At 40.6% G+C, this 21,910-nt stretch overlaps 1 protein-coding gene across 1 annotated transcript in view; it reads right to left on the reverse strand.

The window, feature by feature from the left end:
- The window catches only part of LOC138583792 (dolichyl-diphosphooligosaccharide--protein glycosyltransferase subunit STT3B-like), a 69,785-nt gene extending 49,461 nt beyond the window's left edge, over nucleotides 1-20,324 (reverse strand). Inside the window, exon 1 of the mRNA XM_069655788.1 lies at nucleotides 19,759-20,324. Coding sequence (XP_069511889.1) covers nucleotides 19,759-20,042 — 284 coding nt within the window. The 5' untranslated portion in view covers nucleotides 20,043-20,324. The remainder of the gene's footprint in view (nucleotides 1-19,758) is intronic.
- Between the last annotated feature and the right edge of the window lie 1,586 nt (nucleotides 20,325-21,910).

The following is a 21,910-nucleotide window of genomic DNA, read 5'->3' on the forward strand; positions in this document are numbered from 1 at the left end:
CAGTGCTTTTCCGAGTTATACAACAATAAAATATATTTGCTTTCAATGCCAGCAAGATATTGGCATTATAAATATAACATGGTAAACAAAATCATACGGGTCATTATGTGATCCACTAAATCTGATCTAACTCTGAAGTCAATGATAAACCTTACTAAGCCAGTCATATTCTCTGCTCTGGTGGCAGATAGCTTTCATATTGTCCACTGAGTAATGAGTCCATTTCCGTCATATCAGGGCAGCCTTGGCCTGAGGACTGCTGTCTGGTGACCATCATCTCCTCTGCAATACCACCGTAAAATCATGAGGTATCTTAGGGACACAGACAATACAGCAGGTATGTCTGTGTGTGTTTGTGTTTATATGTGCTGTGGGCTATTTAATGCACACCATGAAATCAAGCTACCAGGAAAATGGAGGCAGACTCATCATGCACTGCTAGCTCTATAGGCTCCAGAACATAGAGGGCGGGGGCAGGTGGCTGGCCTTGGTTTGCTTGTTTACTGTATTACTGATGTCACTGATGACTCCTCTGAGAAAAATATTCTCTCTCAAACTTCACTGAGACCATACAAATCTTGCAGTATTAACTACCCGCTCATCCAGTCGGTTTGTCTTGTCCCTATATCCTGATTCTTATATAAAAAGACGAAAAAAAGAACAGAGCTATAGCAAAACTAATGGCTGCTGCTGTATGTTTCCTGGACTCACTAAAATCTGGCCATTTCTCCAGGATGTGTGGTTTGCAGGAGTTAGTGCACGCTCTAGCTTAAGCTTTCTCTCACCCCGGAGACCTCCATGTTCCCTGTGAAACCACAAGACATTGTAAAACTATTATTAAATCTCAAACCATGATTTTGTCATGAAGTCGTTTTGGATCTTAAACCAAACCAAACTGCGAGGGTTTCACTGAGCAAAACAAAGCAAAAGTTTGGTTGAGTTTGGACACAATGGATTAGGTTTAGGAGATATCATGGTTTGGGCTAAATTAATAATCTATAGGTCTACTACATTGATATCAGAATAAATACAATGTTTGTTAAATCAATAATCCCACCCAAATAAAATGCATCTCTGTTTAAGGTTACAGATATGAGTGAGATTCTTTGTAGGAGATAGTAGGGCTGTCACAGTAACCGCAAGAAACCTGGATGTCAGAGCACCGCTGTTTCAGCCAATAAGGATGCAATAAGGATACAAACTTAGTCAGGGTTAGTAGTAGACTCCGCTGTGTTCACTCATGTCGATGATGTTTTACCATCGGCGGGCCACGCCATATAGGAAAAACCAAACATACTCCTGCAGCGGGCTGGGACAGCGGTTAATCGCCGAACTGCAAGGGGGCGTTAGTGTTTCATCGCGGTTAGAAAAATAAGTACCATCACAGCCCTAGGAGATAGAGTGGGCCATCCACTCATCTGAAGATCAGCTAGAGCAGTGGTTCCCAACCTTTTTTCCTTGGAGCCAATTTCAGTGCAAACAAAGCCTCACGCACCCCCATTGATCTTTGCCGCCCCCCAGGTTGGGAACCACTGAGCTAGAGCAAGATACTGAACCTCAAATTGCACCTTAATAACCCTTTCCCACCAAAAGTAGCACGTTCCATATCCGGAAAGAGCTGCTAATAAAAGCCGATGGTCTCTTTTACCCATTGCCAGTGGAGTATACTCCTTTTGGTCTCTTTTCTGCTGCGTCACCGTCTGACGTCACAAACTTGCCGGAAACAGAGTTAGTAAACAATAGTACGCACATTATACTCTTTGGTAAGCAGCATGGCGGCCATGGCGGTGAAGATGTTACGGTGGTTAGGTCTTAATTGTATCTATTACTCATTCAGTCTATGTATCAAACTCGCCACCAACAAATTTGGAACGACGTTCGAGCGCTGCTTGGATGGAGAAGGGTGGAATTTGTAGCTGTGCGCATCATAGCATCACGCCGGAAAGGGAGCTGAGATTAGCGTGTCGACCCTGGTTTTGTGTTCCCATCATTGGCGATAATTACAAGGGTCTACTGGAAAGTAATTTGACCCGGGTCTGAATGACGATTGTAACCTTGGGTGTTAGCGGGTTTTTGGACCAGTGGGAAAGGGGCTTAACTGTGAGCATGAGTGTGCTTTGAGTGGTCAGAAGACTAGAAAGGTGCTTTATAAATGTAGTCCATTTACCATCTGTAGTTTTAATCTTTTATTTAATCCAAATATTGGGTTCATGACTAATTTTATCGGTTATGGCTTTGCTAGCTGTTAAAAAAAGTGACCAGACTATTCAAAGCGAGTCAACAAGAATGTAGATCATGCACAGTACAATCTGTGTGATGCAGGACAGGCATGGGGAAAGCACTGTCCCTGAGTGATGTGATGTTTTTAGGTAGTGCCCCTATGTTTCCTCAAACAAGCAGGCCACTGATACTAATCTAAGGTTACTGTTTGACAAACTTGCCATCAAAATCAATAAAACAAAGGCATTGCCATTTCTAATACAGACTGCAGTGGAACATGTTGGTTGATGTGGCCACACTGGGTTAAACTGTGGATAAATGATGCAAATACATTTAGAGGAACTAGGCCGGTTGCAGTATGTCACTATGACGCCTCGAGTTTTGTTTCTTAAATTAGAGGTCAGGAGCCTATCTTTGGTGTGTGCCTGCCCCCATGATGAAGGAGCCAATATGTTTCCATGAGTCTGGCTTCTGGGGCAAGACTGTCCTATTTGTCATTTGGCTCTCAGACTGAGAGAGAAATTCACAGCCGGCTCATGACAAAGCTTCTCCCTCAACTGCGGCTCAATGAAACACTTTTTACTTGCGTCTTAAAAGGCAATGAACTGCTAGTGAACTGGGATTTTAAAAGATTGGGATTCTGCACTCTGACCGCCTGTCCTGCAAAGACACCAAACACCTGAATGGAAAGGTTGTCTTCAATAGCGTTTTAAGATTTCATTAGATGGATTCACTGAGGCAGAATCCTTCTAGTAGGTACAGACGGACTCTCTGACCAGAGATATTATGGGTCACTCACCTGTTGTCCCTGAGGTCACCAGCCAGGACTAGACAGCATCTAGATCAATCTCCTTATCCGGGCCCCTCTAATCTCTTTACCAGAGGAAAATACAACAACCAATGCCATCTCCTTCACTTAAATCTCCATATGGTCACTTTGTGTTCATGTCACTGCCAGGCTAACATGCAACACTGACAGGGAATAGAAGTAAAACAGAAAGAAAAAGGCAACACTGAGTAATATATGGGCTATGAGAGAAAAAGAGAGTAAAACAAGAGAGTAAAGGAGACGGTGCAGGGACCGGCTGGGTTACATCAAAGAGGGAAGCTGTGCAAGAACAACTCTCTGGGCTGATTAATTTAACTGGAAACCAGCAGTGGGGAAGGCACAGTGACACAGTGCAGACCAGGGAAAGATATCATAGACAGGAAAGAGGATGAAGGGATGGAAGGATATACGAGCCTGAAGTTAAGAGTGACTAAGTGACATTTTTCAATTAGATTCTCCCGTTTCATTACCATCTTGTGCAGCGAATTGTAATGTTATCTAATACAAGCAAAGAAGCTCCATTGTCTATCTATTGTAAGCTATCAAACTGGGACAAAGAACGTGTAATCCTAATAAATATTTATCAGTGACAGCCACAGAGACTCTGTTTGTTGTCACATTAAAAGATTAATCAGCTGTGAAAAGAAGGCGAGGCCATTATGATAATTCTAGCTTTGTTTGTAGGTTTAATGAGGGTAACAACATTTCTTTGATGGGAAGTAAGCTGTGTAGTCATTTCCCTTTAATGCGCTGCTCAAGTCGATCTTGGGAGAGGAGCAGTGGGGAGGAATATCAAGGAAGCCCAGCAGAGGAGCAGGGGATGAAATCATCTGTAGTTTTCCACTGCAGCACTGACCACAGCTTCCTCATATTTCTCTGCTGCTTGTGTTGTTTCAAGTTGGATTAACCTGCTTTGTCTCACACATCGTTATAATCACTTTGAAACATAACCCACGCTGAGAAAATTTGCTGTTGTGATCACCACTATATAAGCAATGCTCATTCAACACATAGGTAATCAGACAATGATGTTAAGTAATCACACACGCTCAGATTTTCCCCAACCACAGCACAGGGACTCATTTTAACTGCCAACACAACTTAGTAACCGCTGTGTGTACAAAACACTGCACAACAGACACGCTGCAAAATGTTTTGAAATTGGTATTTCTTATCATGCTGTCTGTACGTGGACATTCCTGCTCGGTAACCCCCCCTGCCGTGCTGAACCTCCAATCAGTGCCTTTACATGCACTTAAGTAACTGGATTTCTGCTGCCTTTCTGCAGTAAGCTGATTTCTGCAATGTCAAGAAACTTAGTTTCCATAATCCACGGAAGGGTTTAGAGAAACACGATTTTCTCGGCTGGATTTCCCCGGAGAGACCAGATTTCTTGGCCATGTATATGCTTAACCAGATTTCTAATTGGCTTCATATGTATCTGCAAAACCTTATTCATGGAAAGTATCGCTGTGAGAGAACACATAGTACATCTTTGAATAAATTATTGAAATGAAAACAATTAACCTCAGTAAAGTTTTTAAGTTTCAATAAGTTGGTGTAGAAGAGAACATAGGTGCACTAGAGTATTGTGATATAATGTTTTGTGATACTGTGTCAATTCTCAAAAACACTGAAACAACTGTTATTGAATAATTAATGTAAAGAAAAGTGGCAGTGGATTTTTTTAAACCCCCACCAAATATAGCAGTGTTGTAATCCCTCTACAGCTTTTTCTCTCTTCCACTCCGACATAACAACCTAAACGTACTTGATTTAAATGACTTGACAATGTATATTAATGTTATATATTCTTTAATAAAAGTGATTTGTTTAGAAAATCAGCCCTCTGAGTACCTTTTACATGCAAGGTAGCAAAAGTTCTTTTTCATTCCAACAGTTTCCTTCATCAGCTTCTATTTCAGTAATTTTTGTATCCAATCTAAAAATCACATGTCTTTTGGGTTGTACTTTTCAATGCACAACATTTCACAGAAAATACTTTTCATATAAAAACATTTTGACATTTTACAGGACAAGAAGTGGTGTTAATAAAATGTTATTGCATTTACTGCTTAACTTTCGGGGTCAGAACAGAGTCATCCTTAATGATGGGTCAAAGTGTCTCCTGTGGAAAAAAGGCCTATAAAGTTCAGACACTTAAGCTCTGCAGTCTCACTACAGTATGTCTTCTCATAGTGTCATCTTTTACAAAGAGGTTATCTTGTGAGTGCTGTATGATGGTGTGACTCTGTAAACTTGAACCATCCATCCATCCATTATTTATACCGCTTATCCTGTTCAGGGTTGTGGGGGCTGGAGCCTACCCCAGCTGTCATTGGGTGAAAGGCAGAGTAAAGCCTGGACTGGTCGCCAGTCAATCACAGGGCTGACACATAGAGACAGACAACCATTCGCACTATGGGCAATTTAGAGTCACCAATTAACCTTACAAGCATGTCTTTGGACTGTGGGAGGAAGCCGGAGACCCTGGAGGGAACCCACGCATGCAAGAGGAGAACATGCAAACTCCACACAGAAAGGCCCATCTGGCCCAAACCGGGGTTTAAACCAGTTAAACTTGAACCACATAAAATGTAAAAAACAAAAAAACAACAAATTGTAAGGGCGCTAAACATTGGTAAGATAACAGGTGAATCAAACCAACTTAGACTGTATTTTGACCAAGATGATGCCTTGATGACTAGAAATGAAATTAAAATAGGACACAAACTCAGGATTTTGAGCATCCTGAACTTAAAGCATACTACATGAAAACCAGATATGGATATCTGAGCTGGTTTCTTTGTCACGAATAGAACAAGTAGAGACAGATAGAAGACTCCTTTTGGAGGACGGATAAAGAAATACTGAGCATGAGAGGAGGCCTGTGGCCAGACTGCATCCGTTTACTCATCAAATGAACCAGGACAAATCTGCACTTCTTATGTACACAAGGAGCAACAACACTCAGTTGATCCGAGACAAATAGCAAATGGACTGAAATGGTTACAAATGATTTTCACCAATGGAATGGGACAATCTGCCAGTGCTGCACATCATTCACAGTCAACTGATGCTGCTGGAAAAATTGTGATCAGTCAGACAGGCGGCTTGATTTCTGCCTGCCCGTTTAAAGTAGTTAGTGAGCTTATCGGCCTCTCTTCACTGGTTAAACAAAGAGAACGACTGATCATACATGGGCAGATGTTTGAGGAAATTGAGGCATGTGACTTGAGCATAAAAGATGCCAGAGAGAACTGGGCAAAAGAAAGATGCATCTGATAATTATGTGAAAAAATATATTTAAATTAATTTGTTTCACAAAGGTTACAGCAAACTGACAAACAGCACCTTGTCAGAGTATTTAAACTGACCACCTTGATGCTGTTGGTGTTGTGAACCTGAGCATCCAATAGCAGCAGCCAATCAGCATTAGCAAGTGCACAGATGCTGTGATTTATCAGGGTATCATTTGCTCTAATTTGTTGGCTGCCAACTTCATGTTTCTCCCTGTGACAAAAGCTTTCCCTAATTGATTAGCAGTCCTGAGTTAAAGCCATTCGTGGACTAGTCTCTGCACATTATTGATATTAATTGAATTATCTAAATTATGGTTGTGTGAGGTTGGGCCAATTGATGATAACACCGTCCATCATCAATGGCTGACAGTCATTACAGACTGTGATTTACAAGCTGCCGCCACTGTAAGACATTTCAGCAACTCAATTTAGTGTTCAATATGCATATTTTCCACATCTGAGGGTGGTAGATACAGTTATGTTATGTTTCTTTATTGGAGCAGGGACAATGCAAAAAAAACATTCACCTCATATAAAACAAGGAAAGATGTATTGAACCGGGTTTTAGCAAACTGCTATTTTCCGCCGTAGTCCCTGGGCAGGTAGGTAAAACAATGAAATTGTAGGAAGAAATAAAATAATAATAAAAGAGTAGAAAGTACATTCTCCACTCCCTTACCACACAAGAGATTACACCAAAAAAAAAAAAAATTTAAAAGAGCACCCTAACCCATACCTACACAGAAATAGACATCAAAATGTAACATATTGTATTTAGTGAGAATATTACAATTATGATATTGATGTGTTTTTTTAATCATGGATTTTGAGGGCGTTTTTATACAAGAATCCAAGTGGTCTTAAGGCTGTTTTACCTGCCTGAGACCAAAATGTCATTAAATAGGTATTTGATGCCTCAACTGTGAGGGAGTTTCTTATATTTCTAAAATGTGCCAGATAAAAGTTTAGTGTGTTACTGTTGAATGAGCTGCAGAGCTTTTTTATATTTAATACTGAAATCTGTCAAAATCATTTGGGAAAAAGTCAAAGTCATGTATCACAAGATTCACAAACACAAAAAGTCAATTCATCCCTGCAAAAGAATGTCACAAAAGAAAAACAGACGTTTTCAGACACTTCAAACTATGAGATAAATGCAGAAATAAAAAAGAATAAATTGTTTGAACACACTCGTTCTGACTGCTTCGCTCTTCATGCAAGTATCTACAGAAATCCTTCACCGACTGTAGAAGGCAAACCAAGGGACGGAGTATAAAGTCTAGTCTAGTCTTAGAACTGTGGGTGGAAGAAAAACACAGCATATGGCCCTCTGCATTTTAAATGCATCTGTGACGTTTGCATAAGGAGAGAATTTGCGAGACAAGCAGAGCATCTAGTCAGTGTTTCTATAATGTGATTACAAAACTGCACAAACTGTTCACAGTACGGTGGCACGCTGCCAGAAGTATCAATTCAAAGCAGGATGGATGCCAAAACTGAAAAATGCTATGATAGTCAAGCAGAAGAACTTGTTAAAGTGGCCACTCACACAATTTTAGGCTTCATATTAAAATCAGAGTGTGAAAGTCTATTCTCTGTTATGTCTAACTGAATATGCCAAATTAATCTTTGCCTAAATATAAACAGCATGGCCCTGTATTTCAATTCACTCTCTTCAATACAAAGCAACAGTCTGTAATTAAGGATGTTTATATTTGGGAAACCCTTGATTAAAGAGGAACATTTCTCTCTGTATAAGACACCTTATGGGACAATCAATGCCCACGTAAAATTCCAGCCAGCCAGCCTGAGCAGGACAGAGAGGTTTGAGAGCCGGGAGCTTGGACCTAAGGCCAGCCTACTTCTGAACAACGTCCAGCCGCAGGGAAATGGAATGGATGAAATAGTACTCAGACTGTTGTGCACACTTTAGTGTAGCCAAATCTTATAGGGACCTGGTTCCCCAACAACACCCTGGATCAAACTATTGCACTTGGGGGAGGCTCTACTTAACACAGCCTGGGAAGGTTTTATTCCAAATCTGCCTTTTGTAAAATTGCAGGGATGTGACATTTTGAGGACTTTCCATGTGTGCGATCACCAGCAAGTAGCAGAATGATGAAGTAAGCCGCTAACCTATGGCAATTAAACATGTCTGCGAATTTTGGACACAATAAGGCCAAAAACCTGCTTACTCTTTAAAAAGAGGGTGAGATAAACCACCAAATAACAGAAAGTAAAGGACCACTACTATAGTTAAGAAAGCAATGTTATGGCTGGAGCTGCACAATCGTTTAATTGATTAATTAGATGAAGAAAATTAATCTTGGTCAGCAATATGCAGGGATAGTGTGAAAAAGCAACGCCTGGTTAATTAAGGGCCTCCTTAACAGTGTTACTGCAGGATCTCTGTTTAAAGTAGGGCTTGTGTTTACACCAATAAAGCTTGGTGCTCAAACGTACTGTCATATCATCAACAGTATCTTATTGCTTCTGTCTGCATTCCCCAAGATGCTAATTCAGAAAATGCACTACAGTATCTGAAGCATTAAAGGGGCTAAGACTTTAAACCTTGATTGAGTTCATATTTTTATTAAAGAAATGGTGTATTGCACAACATCTCCATTAATAAAAAAGACATGTTAACATGAGACAGCAGCTTCAAAATAATGTCTAGAGGCTCGGAGCACTGCAGAGAGAGCTGATGGACACAGCCATACAGCTCAACATCCGGCTCCCCTGGGAAACCGTCACCATGGTTTATTTTTTATGTGAGAAATGAAGAATCATTACAGCTCTCTGCAGTGTCACTTTTTTACTTCTATAATTCTATTCATCATTAACACCTAGGACCTTTCTGACAGTACTGTAAACAAACTCTAGCAAATCTTTGGTCTGAGTTGAAAACTATCCTGCTTTATGAGGTCATGAAGTTCGCCTCTACTCTGAGAGTAGTTCATAGAGAAGAAGCTACTGCCGTATTCTCTTTGATGCTAGCAGGGTCAGACCAACACAGCACCTCACACCGAGACAATTCCCAGAGAGACGTGAAGAGAAGCCAATTAGCTGCTGACAGGGGAAAACACAGCAGGGCAGGAGGAGAAGAGGGAGCTGCATGAGGTGAGGGTGGTGGGGTGAATGGAAAACAAGCTAACTGCGATTCAGAGCTGTGTGTGTGTTTGTTTGTGTCAGAAAGCTGGAGCATTTTCCACACGTTACAGAGGTACAAAGGTAGAGGTCAACCGTCAACTGGCTGTGCGCTGTTGGATTAAAAAAAGTCCTATTGGATAAAAAATACTCTTCAGTTCCTGTGAAGTTTTACCTTTTCTTTCTCAACACTGCATGAGCCACTTTGTCCTAGACGCATTGCTGTTTAACTGACATCTCAATCATGAGCCCAAAGCAACTAAATCCCCCTCATTGGGCTGTCGCTTTTTATTCTAAATTTGAACAGTTGTTTAAACATGGGGGAGACTTTTTAATTGAATTATTTAAGTGTACACTCGATAAGTGCGACAGACAGTCTGAAATAGTTTGCCTTTTGATCCAGCAGAGGACGCTATTAGCTTGACCTCTTGCATGCCCTATTGACCTGTCAGCAGAGTAATGATATGTTGTTTGCAGTCAAAGTACACAAGCCTGAGAGGACAGTTGTGAAACCAAAGCAGCTGAGATGCAGAGTTTGGAGGTATTCTGGGTTCTAAGCTATAGAGGTATTCCACTTACAAAGCAGCTCCCTTAGTTGGCAACAACAGCAAATCTTCAGACTCACCTGCTAGCTTACCACCCTGGTGAGGCAGCAGAGGCACCACAGACAAGCAGAGCAACATCATGTGTACAACCTCAGCTCACTACCCGCTACCTGCTTCAGCTCATCTAGGCAGTAAGTACTATTGTTAACAGGATGAGGCATTAGTATTGTGTTAAAAAAAATCAACATATTAAAATAATCATTATTAAATAATTGTTAGTGCTGCTGCTGCAACAATTAGTCAAAGAATTGATCAACTGACAAAGAATAAACTGGATACTCTTTTTGATTTACAAGCTTTTAAGTAATTTACAGAGAAAAGTAGGTTAACATATTTACAATCTCCAGCTTCTCAATTTAGAGGATTTGCTGCTTTTTTGGATTGTTAGTCAGATAAAACATCCATCAGACACTTTATGGACTAAATGATTAATCAAAACAAAAATGTATATTATATGTAATTGTTTAAGAGTGACATATTTTATACATCTCAGGTTTCAAAGTAAGTTGTTTCATCTTAAATTTGAGAAATGATCTGCAAATGTCTTATCTCATATGATAAGCTTTACTGCATCTCAAAGAGTTAGAAACTGTATGCTAAGGTCTTGCACTTAAAGCTGCAGGAAACTACAGCTAAGACACTATCAAATAAAACTGTGCCAACATCACATAAACCAATAAGACAAAAGAGACCAACAGAAGGACATGATCAGGAGATGTCTGACAAGAACACGAGGGTTGTTGCACAGAGGTTTCATCATAATAAACTGTCAGTTAGCTTTTACAGCACTAGGATTTTAGACAAGGAAATCTCGCTGTAGGGTTAATATCCTTCATGGAAGTTTTACAACAGATCACAGCCCAACTTGCAAATGTGCCACACACACGGACACACACAGACATCACAGAGAAGAAAAAAAGTAGCCATGGTGGGAGTCAAAGATCAAAAAGCATTCGTGGAAAAGGAACTGTTCATAGCGCAAGCAGCAGCCATGCCGCAGCACAGTTCACAGATAGACTGTGATATCTGCATCTACTTCCTCTGACTGCAATCTTTGACTAGCAGAGGGATTATGTGACAAAACAACAGCACATCTAATGTGTTTCAAAATACTTGTTGGTTGATGAATGGAGACGCTCTGTCTGTCATGTTCCTCTGATCAAATTCATTTGTTTAGAGTAGTAAAGCAGCTTGGTCACTTTGTTACAATTGTTTATTCTAGTGGCAGCATATTTCACCCTCCCATCTGAACCAGAGCTTAAATGACTTATCCCAATTCTGCATGTTGCATAAGGAAACACCAGAATTAGAATTATGTAAGCTGAATAATTGGGATCTTCCACAGGCACACAGTCAGGAGGACTTCCTGGTGGAAAACAAATTATTGTGACAGAATTGGGCGAACCTTAGAAAAAAAAAAAAGTATTAATGACACTAATGTTCATGGCCTCCTGGTGCAGCTGAATGAGGACACAGTACAAGTTGTTTTAATATGCAAAGTGAGGAGGTGAAGCTGAAAGATATAAATCTGCACAAGTTTTTAAGTACCAATGAACTCTTAAACTTAATTTGAATTTATAGGTACAAATGTGCAGCTCAGCAACCATTGTTAAGTTACTATATCTGTTTATTCTTCAGGGATAATGTACAATGAATGTAATGTACCAGATAGAGCTAAAAGCTCATTTTAATGTGTAAGAGATCTTTAGTCTCTGTAGTCTACAGCGACTAAATTAAAACACTTAAACCTTGTAAAAAAAAAAAAAGAATAAAAAGCAAAACTAAGAAACAAATAACATTATTTATCCCCTTCTACACACACAATTCAAGGTGGGATTAAATTTAAGTGAGTAGAATCTTATTTATGCTAGTAATGTTGGATACTTGAGGGGAAAAGAAATCCCTCTGCATTGTGATACAATCCAACATAACATCCCTACAATGTATACATGCCATGTTTTATAAGACAATGTTCACTGCAGTTTACAGTAAACAGGCATCAGGTGTAACAGACACAGAGTAGAGCTCAGAATAAGATTCAGGTGATGCAAAGTAAAGATGAATAATTTTGCCAACGCCAATGAGCAGCTGATTCCACACAGTGTATTATTTATCAGATTACTCCATGTGTATTTGTTTAAACGGCATCATAAACAAATACAGCCTCTGACCTGACGCTGCTGTGGTAAATTTAAGGCCATTGTTTGTGGAGGTAAAATGGACTGCATGTAAAAAGGTGGAAAAACATTAGGAAGATCCTAATATAATACAATCCCAGTAAAAACAATATCACTAAATGCTGCTGCAAAATTAAAGATACAGTTAAGTTAATACCTGACACAGTAACGCGTGTGACTCGGATTTTACACTTGTTGGTGATAGGGCAGCAGATCTGTAGCTTAACAGGTAAAATAGCCAGGTTTACCTTTTCCAATGACGATCAATACAGACAGTTTATACCATAATAATTTGATGCGTCATTCCCATGAAATGTTAAAGACTGAGAGCACAACTTACTGGAAGCAGTAGCATTGATGACAGTGTTAACAGTAATGAGCTGTATTTGTGGTAGGAATCATATTACTGGAGAAACTCAGCAACAGTCCAAGCACCAGTGTCAATAGCTGAACATTAAAAGCTTCATAAATAATAAGGAAGGATTTATTGCAGGCCTGATCAATATGATTGAATTTAGATCACTCTTAAAATGAGCTACAAGATTATCTCATCATTTATAAAGATTGTTTTATGAACCTACATCTGATAATATAAACAATGGCTGAGGCAAATAGATAGAGCACTGACTGGTTTATCTACAACAGGCTATTTTCTCTCCTCTCCGTTTTGTGGTGGGCCCATAGCCGGGCCGCTGATAAAGCAGCGGAGGACAGCATACCGTAGCAGTAAAGGTTATAGTAAGTGAACGCCACTGGCTAAGGTAATTTAACGGTAACTCTTGCTAAAGCTCATGTCCGGCTTCGTTAAACATCACAAAATGAAGAGAAAACTGACGGAGAGTATTTCTGTCCATCACATTGTGTTTAAATTAACTGGTAATTGCGCGTTTGTTCATCATAGACACTAATCTATCGCTAATTAGCTGAAAATCGGTCAGAGAGACACTGGACTATAACATAACGTTATGGAGTTATTTTTGTGGAGCATTTCATGCCATTAGTCAGTGACAACAACTACTAACATCAGCCTTCCCCATAGTATCATTATTGTTGCTGCTAATGCTAATAGTAGACCTGTTGACTTCAACTGTTACAATTACGATTACCTCAGCCTTTATCATTACTCTGCTTCTCTCGCTAATTTATTTATTTATTTATTTATTTAGCCAATCTTCACCCTAGTCTACCACTATTATTGGCATTGTAACCATAAGTATGTGTCTGTTGTTGTTCATGTAACAAGGACATGTGTTGTTGTGGTAACAAGAACATATGTTGTTGTTGCTCTCTTTGCCTGTCTCTATCCTGCATCTCCTTCTATCCCATTTTCGGCCCATCCAGTCGAGGCAGATGGCTGTTCAACATGAGTCTGGTTCTGCTCGAGGTTTCTGCCTGTTAAAAGGAAGTTTTTCTGCCAATGTGCCGAATTGCTAAGTGCTACTCATGGTGATTCATGTTGGGCCTCTCTTTAAATAACAAAGAGTCGGTCTAGACCTGCTCTTTCTGTAAAGTGTCTCGAGATAACTCTGGTTATGATTTGGCGCTATACAAATAAAATTTGATTGATTGATTGATTGATTGAGTGACAGACTAAAGTAAAACTTTGATTTACTAACAACAGAAACTTGAGCAATATCTGACTAAATACGTATTTTGGTAAGTTACATTTCCCTATTATACTCTATTCAAATCCTACACACAGCTAACAGAGGAAAAAGGTCATTATTTCAAAGTGTGCTTCTTGAACAGCTGTTGCTGCAAAACTAAGGTCAAGAAAAATGTAATTGTATTTCATTTTATATCCTGGACGATGTGTGTAAGACTAAAACCTAAAACCTGAGTAATAGAGAGGCACTTGGCTAAAAAGCATCCATTTCTGAACTGAGTAAAGTCTAAGCTGCACAAGGTCACAGCCACCCAGCGGGTCAGTGAGTGTGTAAGCCAGAAAGCCTATCAGGGCCTTTTGGTCACCAGCAGGCCAGAGCACTTGCTTCACTGCCCATTGAAAGCACTGATGTTAGCCAACACTAAAGAATCAGGTTTCAGGTGGACGAGCTCAGAGCGGGCCAGAGGCACAAACTGTCATGACCCCTGTGAGCAAGCACAGTGCACAGCTGAAGGCACCTAATAGGAGGCAGCACGACTGTACTTGCTCTCATGAATCATCGGCCAAAATCCAGACAAAGCCCTGCAGTGCACTGCTGACTTGGATCCAATTTTTGTTTCGCAAAATGTTGTGAGCCAAGGACAACAGCTTTTTACTGTCATCTAAACCTCAAAACAAAAAACGAAAACAAAGGAATCCAACTTGCTCCATCAGTTGACCTCTACAGCAGTGAAGAGACGAGATGTTTCAGCAGAGGAATGAAAACGATCTGAAGAGGTAGCTAGAATAAATGACGCCAATGGGGCTTAATGTGGGATCTGCTTTCTTATTCTGTTTAAAGCAGGCACTTTTCATTTCTCCTCCCAAGCCTGCCTCCCTTTTCATTTTAAACCTTCAAAAGCACATTAACTCTCTCAAGAAAATACAGAGCAAGAAGTAGATCATTTCAGACAGATGTACAACAGCAACACAGCCTGGGTCGAATACCTGTTCATTACAGAACACAAAACCTCTTGCTCTCATTCTCTGAGTGCTTGTAATGTGGCACAACTGATAACACATTCTGCAGCCCGGGCGCAATAACGACGCACACATCATCAACTCCGTCCTCATAAACACAAGACCATTTCCTATTATCTCCCATTCGTGCATGTAAGAACAAAGAGAACAGTATCCACTGTGAGAGCACTTAGTTTGCTAAAGATCACGAGGTCCTTTTCAGTTCACTCTGCAGACATCAAACATGAATGTTAATTTCAGGGCTAATCAGTCACATAACCGTTGATATCACTGGGGCTGGGTACAAACTACTTTCATCACTGAGGTTGGGGTTTGTTAGTATTTCATTCTATACGAATCAAGTAATGTGTCAATAGTATACCTATCTAACTTGGTTCCAGCTACCATTTTTTAACCCAAAGTATAAACAACACTTAAATATCTTTCTAAACTTTCTATAGTGTAAGGTGCAAGGGCATTGAGGGCGTGTCCAACCCACCTTTTGCCATTTTAAGGGGGCATATTCTTAGAGCAAAGTAAGATGCAAAGCATGAAGGGAACTGCAGGTGTGTTTTGGGTCTAACATGAATTAAAACAAACTGAGTTTCAACTCTCGTTTCCTTGAATGCAAAGTGTGCTTGCATTAAAGGTCAAATTTTTTTTTTAAAAGATCATGCAAATCGCATGTCTGTAAGTGCTTTTGAGTTCTGTTTGAACAGCGTCATTGCTATTCTGCTGGTGTATTTAATTTGAATTTCAAGTGAGAGAAAAGTTCTTCAAGCATATAAGGTAAATGTTAAATGGTCTGCACTTGTATAGCGCCTTTTTAGTCTTCAGACCATTCAAGCACGCTTTAGGCCATTCACCACATTCACACACACACTCATATATCGGCACACTTAGAGCAGTTTCAGGTTGGATGTCTTGCACAGACTCTTTGACATGCAGACTAGAGAAGCTGGAGGGTCAAACCCTGTTCCTCTGAATACATGATGCACAACTCTACCTCCTGAGCCACAGCTGCCCAAATCTCAAATTAGCTGAGTTGCTGAGTCTTTGCCGAGTCTCTCAGTTGCTGAAATTACATCGTAATGTCGTCAATGACTGATTCTCAAATTAAATGAAGTCAATAGCGTTTAATAGGGGTAACAATCACAGGCTAACTCACGATTCCCGATGCGTGGCCCACGATAATGATAATATCACGATACAACGATTCTGCGATAATTTATATATTGCAACACAATCATGTAATGAAACATCATAATATCTCATTAACTGCAGACTAAAAAATGACCCTAATTCCAATTTCACGATGAGTCATGAACTTGTGATGCAGTGAGTCAAAATCACTGGGAAATGTGTTAAGATCACCGTTTGTAAATTAAAATATCGATATTTGGCGCCAGCCTATCGATTTTGCACAAATCAAGACGATGATATATTGTTGTATCAATATTTTGTCCCACCCCTAGTATTTAAACAATATTATATTTTGTTTTAATTTGCTTAATTTGTCCAATTTACAATCCAAAACCCAAAGACTTAATTTACTATCAAAAATAACAAAGAAAAGCAACAATTACATTTGAGAAGCTGGAACCAGCAAACATTTTGCATTTTTTATTGAAAAATTACTGACACAATAATTGATTATGAAAATAGTTGGCGACATTTATTTTTCTTCCAACTGAGTAATCAATTATCCAACTAATCACTGAAGCTCTCTGGCTCAATCATTTCTCCAACTGTCATCCTTCATTTCACTCCTGTGTGATTTTGCATCTCACTGAAGAACTTGAGTCACTATCCTTATCAGACTGCACAGATTTGACTGGCTGAGTAGCATCATGTCAGATGATGTAGCTACAATGCATGCAATTGGTCTGTGACTTGCCTGACACTTAAACAGTATTGGAGAGGATAAAGGAGTTTGTCAGGGTTTTATTTCTCTAAGGAATAATACTGTTGACAATTGGCTAAAAATGTTATTTACATCAGTATTTGGAACTTAAAAGTTTTAATACTCCATAAATATTTTGGTCAGTAACAAAAAACATCCTTGGATAACACAACAGTTGTGAAGAAGATGCGATGACAATGACAAACAAAAAGAACACTGGTTTGTTTTGACTGGATGGCACTCTGTTTGAATGGTATAATGGTTTCATGTCTGCTTTCACATCAAACCTGTCAGTCTTCGTAATAGATCTGGACGCCAAGTGACACTAATTGCACTCAATTTCCCTACCAGCTATTATTCATAGGGCTGGAGCTTTGAGCACAAGATGACAGGTGGATCAGATGGCGTCTCCTTGCCAGACCTTGCTCTGGGGGAGGTCTCGCTCACTGGCAGGCGACCTTTAGTGCATCAGACAGAGACATAAGTACTAATAGAGCTGTTTTTTTTCTTTCTTTCTGATGCTGGTACTTGCATGATTAACACACAACCCAACCTCCAAGCATAACTAACCGTCTATGTGCCAGCTTCCTAATGCCAGTCCCGACCCACTATGCTGTCAGATCTAATAGCAAGATCTAGCACTTCTGAAGGAAAAGGCCAGTTAACTAACCACATCAAAAGGCCACATCAGAGAGTGTGTGAGGGGAAAGAGAGAGAGAGAGGGAGAGAAAGAGAAAGAGAACAAACAGAGTAGCAGTGGGTTGATACGACTGTTAGAAATCCTAAAAAGATAAGCCACAGAATGACAGCACCCTTGCAGTGAGGTCGTGGGTTTGTACATGAGGGAACTTTAATCAAAGAGTGATCAGAAAAGGCTGTAAAACCCTGCTGCTTTATCCTCCTTAATGCTTGACAACCTTGAAGTTTCTTTAGTATGACCTTTAGAAAAGAAACAGACTCCTTTTGTACATGTAAAGACAGAAAAAAGCAGGTTCAAACTCCAGCCTGTTGTACATTTACTACGGTTAGGCGAGCCGAGGTACTTCCCATTCACACACACACACACACACACACCTCCTCAGCCATCCAAGCATCTAGTTTACATAATGCTGCCAGCCTGATAGAAAAGGTTGAATGATAGAACAATGAAGCAGTGTATGAATAAATTTCACTCCATGTCATGCCATATTAGACTTTCAGACAGCGACACACAGAAACTGAAGGATTCTCGGCCAGCAAAGCTCTCCAGCCTCCTTTTTCATTCAGCACACAGACATGAAGCTGGCAGTTTAATCCACACTGCTGGTCTCTGAATAATCATTAAATGCTTTCAGTGATGCAATGCAGGCTTGGACCAGGCAACAGTCCCTCAGAGTACAAATAAAAAGCTTGGACAATTTCTGGCAGAGGCCTAGCCGGTAGAGGTTTTGAAATGAAACACTAACAATTTGATGGCAGATGCAAAAATGAGAAACGCTCTGGTTAGGCAAAGCACCAGCTTTTTTAAACTCAGGTGCTTCGACATCTCTGAGGGAAGTTCTGAAAATCAGATGTATTAGAAGAACAGGAAGTCAACATGGAGCTTTCATGGACAGATATGCATTGTTTTTTAGACACACACTGTTGTGTAAACTTTATTCCAAACATATAATGCAAAGAATAAACTTAGAAACTATGTAATTATGCAGCTTGTTCAGCAGAGCACCCTCATGTTATGTTAAATATGATGTTTAGGTTAGCTTTCCGTTTATTAGGTCCTTTTGCACAGTCATAGTAGTGCACAATCCACTATTCTCATTCCAGCTCAAATATTTACTTTCACATTCAGCTGCCATATCAGTAATCTGAGATTTGTTTCATTTTTTATTTTTTTTTTTAAATTTGTACACATACTTCTCAAAAATACAATATCTGTATATAAAGTGCAAAATCTCACAGTTTTGGGTACTTGTCTTGCAGCAAAGTCTGCTAACCTCACTGTCTAACTGTCAGCTGCTGTCGGACAGCAAAAGTCTGAGGAAGTGTGAGGAAACCCTTATCAACCAAAGCAAAACCAGCAGCTGGCACCACAACGCTGCCAAAGTACTCAAGGAGAGTACATTAAAACATTTTCACTTTAAATGCCATATGAATGTAAATACTGAATATTCTCATGCAGAATAAGGAGTAAATTACAATTTAAGGACCAGCAATGGTTTTATTAACTTCAGAATGCAGATGTAAGAGCAAAGCACGTATGAATGACATGCAGGATAAGGAACAGTATGATCATTGTAAAGTCAGCCATGATATGCTTACTGGAGTATGTGTATTGGCACACAGACTATACAAGACCCTGTAATCAGTGCTTGTGCTACAGCAAGCAAGAAATCTGAGCAGAGGTGATCTGCGGTTAAACAAAGGAGAAATCTGTGTCAGAAGGACTTCAGCCAGTTACCTCGCGACTGCCTCTTTCCGGGTTCAATCCGCGTCAGATGAAGCTGTCACCATTGTCCTCGATTACTCTAGTCTGACACCCTCCTCCTCCTTCCTCATTTGCTGTCACAATGTTGGACTTTATAATGAACTACAATAGATAGGCAAGCTTCCATTGGAAGTGAAAATGGGAGCCCAAATGAAGTGGTGTACTTATCAGCATAACGTGAATGGTAAGTTAAGACAAAGAAGACACACGTCTAAGGTGACTGTCTGGAGGGTTAAGTCTGATGACTAATCACAATAAGCAAAAATGAGCTGCTTTTCAACCACTGGTCCATTTTGTGGCCATTATGTTCTTCGATAATACATGTTTTGAAGTTCTTGGTGTCCAAAGCAGGAGGTGAGGGCATCGTGGGGCTCGTGACATTTTATGATAGACCGTTCACTTGACATGAAAAGAAACTTGCTCACTGTGCAGCTCACTGTCTGTGTTTCTCAGCCTATCTTGACAAACACGTCAAACCACTTCGGTGTGTGGGGAAACAAACTCACCAGGGGTCAAACTCGTGGATGATGCTCTCGAAGCGGATGACAGCGAAGAGCCTGGAGCTGAAACCGGCCAGCCAGGCCAGGAACAGTATGGTAAAAGACAGCAAGGACTGCCACCCGGCCGGCTGCGACAGGCCGCCGGACAGACCTCCTCCTCCACCTCCTGCTCCGGTGTTGCTGCCTCTCTCCGCGACCGCCGTGCTGCTGCGCCCGTTCCCCGAGTACGACGCTCCGGAGTTCAGTGAGGATTTGTGTCTGTTGTCGGAAACCGGGTGATGCTCCGCCATATTCTACGTCAGTCCTGTCGCGGCGAGCAAGCGAAGCGAGCTATCTTTTATCACACGGGAAAGAATACCCCCCCTTCTTCCTTTTCGCTGCCACGCTCCACTTCCGAAACCACTTGCACCACCTTCCCTACGCACCCCGCAACCCCCTGAAACACCGGCTGTAATTCCAAACTTTCAAACCTTACTTCCCACCAACCGCAGAACCAGCTAAATAGTCCCAGGCAGTCACATAGCAGCACGGGTTTGCAGCATACTGGAAGTGACACATGCGGCTCGAGCAGTTCCTCCTTCCTTCCTTGGAGCTGGATGGAGGGGCGGGAGCTGCTCGTCGAGCAGGAAGAGCTGTCAGCCTCTCACAGCGAGACAGGTACAGCCAAGAAGGATACATATCCAGAGAGACCCAATCCAACGGTAGAGCGCCCTTGAGTGACAATCAAAGCGACCAATGAAAAAAGAGCAGCCCGACCGTTGAAGATGCTCCAGCGCCAGAGAAAAGTGAAAGACGGCGGGTGACAGACAGCGGGAAGAGCGTATGGCACGTGAACAACGAGTTACACCAGCCAATGAAATAAATTAATGTTCACAGAAACAGTGGAATATTTGACAAAACAAGAGCCATTATGACAGGTTCCGGGATTTAATCCAACTTTAGGCCCAGATATTAGACTATTGTTACTTTTTCAAACCGGAAGTAATACCTATTCCTTATAGTCAAGCCTTTTTAACATTTAGGTAAGGAGCAGGACATTAAGTACTGAAGCAATAAGTGGACATGCATCCAAACATTTAATTTACTCAATTTTCCTGTGATAACGAGTAATTTCCAGGTGCTTTCTTATTATCTCAGGATAACAAAGCTGGTTCTCAGTGATAACGGGATCATATTCAGGCGATCTAGAAAACAAAACAACAGGCTGGTTACTGTAATATTACAGACTAGGACATGCCATTCTGCCATTGCCCACACTGATGAGGTAAGTTAAGTCTATTTCTGTTTGTTTTGTGCTTTTCAAACGCTGAATTATGTTCATCTGACGTTACAGTGGTGTAGCGTTGTTATCTGGAGATAACGAAATAAAGAAGATGAGACCTCAAGGAAACACTTGGAAATCAGGCTACTCGTTGTCACGGGAAAACACAGTAAATAAAATGTACTGATGCATGTCTGCCTGGGGTTTCCATAATTTAGATTTTGAGATAATCAGAAAGACTCATTTAGGAGTGCGCTTGTAGCTCACCTGGCAGAACATGTCTCGTTATGGTTCAAGACCTTACATGTTATTCCGGAAAAAAAACATGTGTCCCCAACCTTTCCTGTCTCTTTGGCTTTCAGCAATAAGTAAAGTGAAAATTAGCCCAAAAAATTAAATAAGTAAAAGAATCACTCTGGAAAGGGGTTCCCTCTGGTATGGTCAATATTTAAATTATTTAATAAAACTATCACATAATATTTTGCACTACTCTATTAATGCACATTCCCTGAAACAAGCAGTGTGTCCTGTTGGAGCATTGGTTAAACAGATCTATAGTAGGTACTTTATTTTCCTACCAGGAAACATCACCACTGACCCATAAATCAAGCTGTTTCCAGCAGTTTGGGGAAATTGGGACCATTAGATATGTCTTTGATACAAGCTACAGACAGATAGAGAGATTTTGCTAAGAGCCATCCTCACACGTCGAAACCAGGAGAAGGATAGTTGAGATGAAAGAGCTGAGCTGCTCTGGGAAGGGCTCCAGAGCTTGATTATATATCAACTATCCGCTGAAGCAAAAGAAATGTTTGGAGACTGTATTAAGGTTCACTGTTGGGCACTGTTGAGAAGACTCAGCAGTGACTGAATCCTGATTTAACCCTGTGGGCAACA

Source organism: Semicossyphus pulcher, unplaced genomic scaffold (genome assembly GCF_022749685.1).
Source record: "Semicossyphus pulcher isolate SPU_LCO1_2020_fin unplaced genomic scaffold, fSemPul1.0.p SCAF_9, whole genome shotgun sequence".
NCBI classification, from domain to species: Eukaryota; Metazoa; Chordata; class Actinopteri; order Labriformes; family Labridae; genus Semicossyphus; species Semicossyphus pulcher.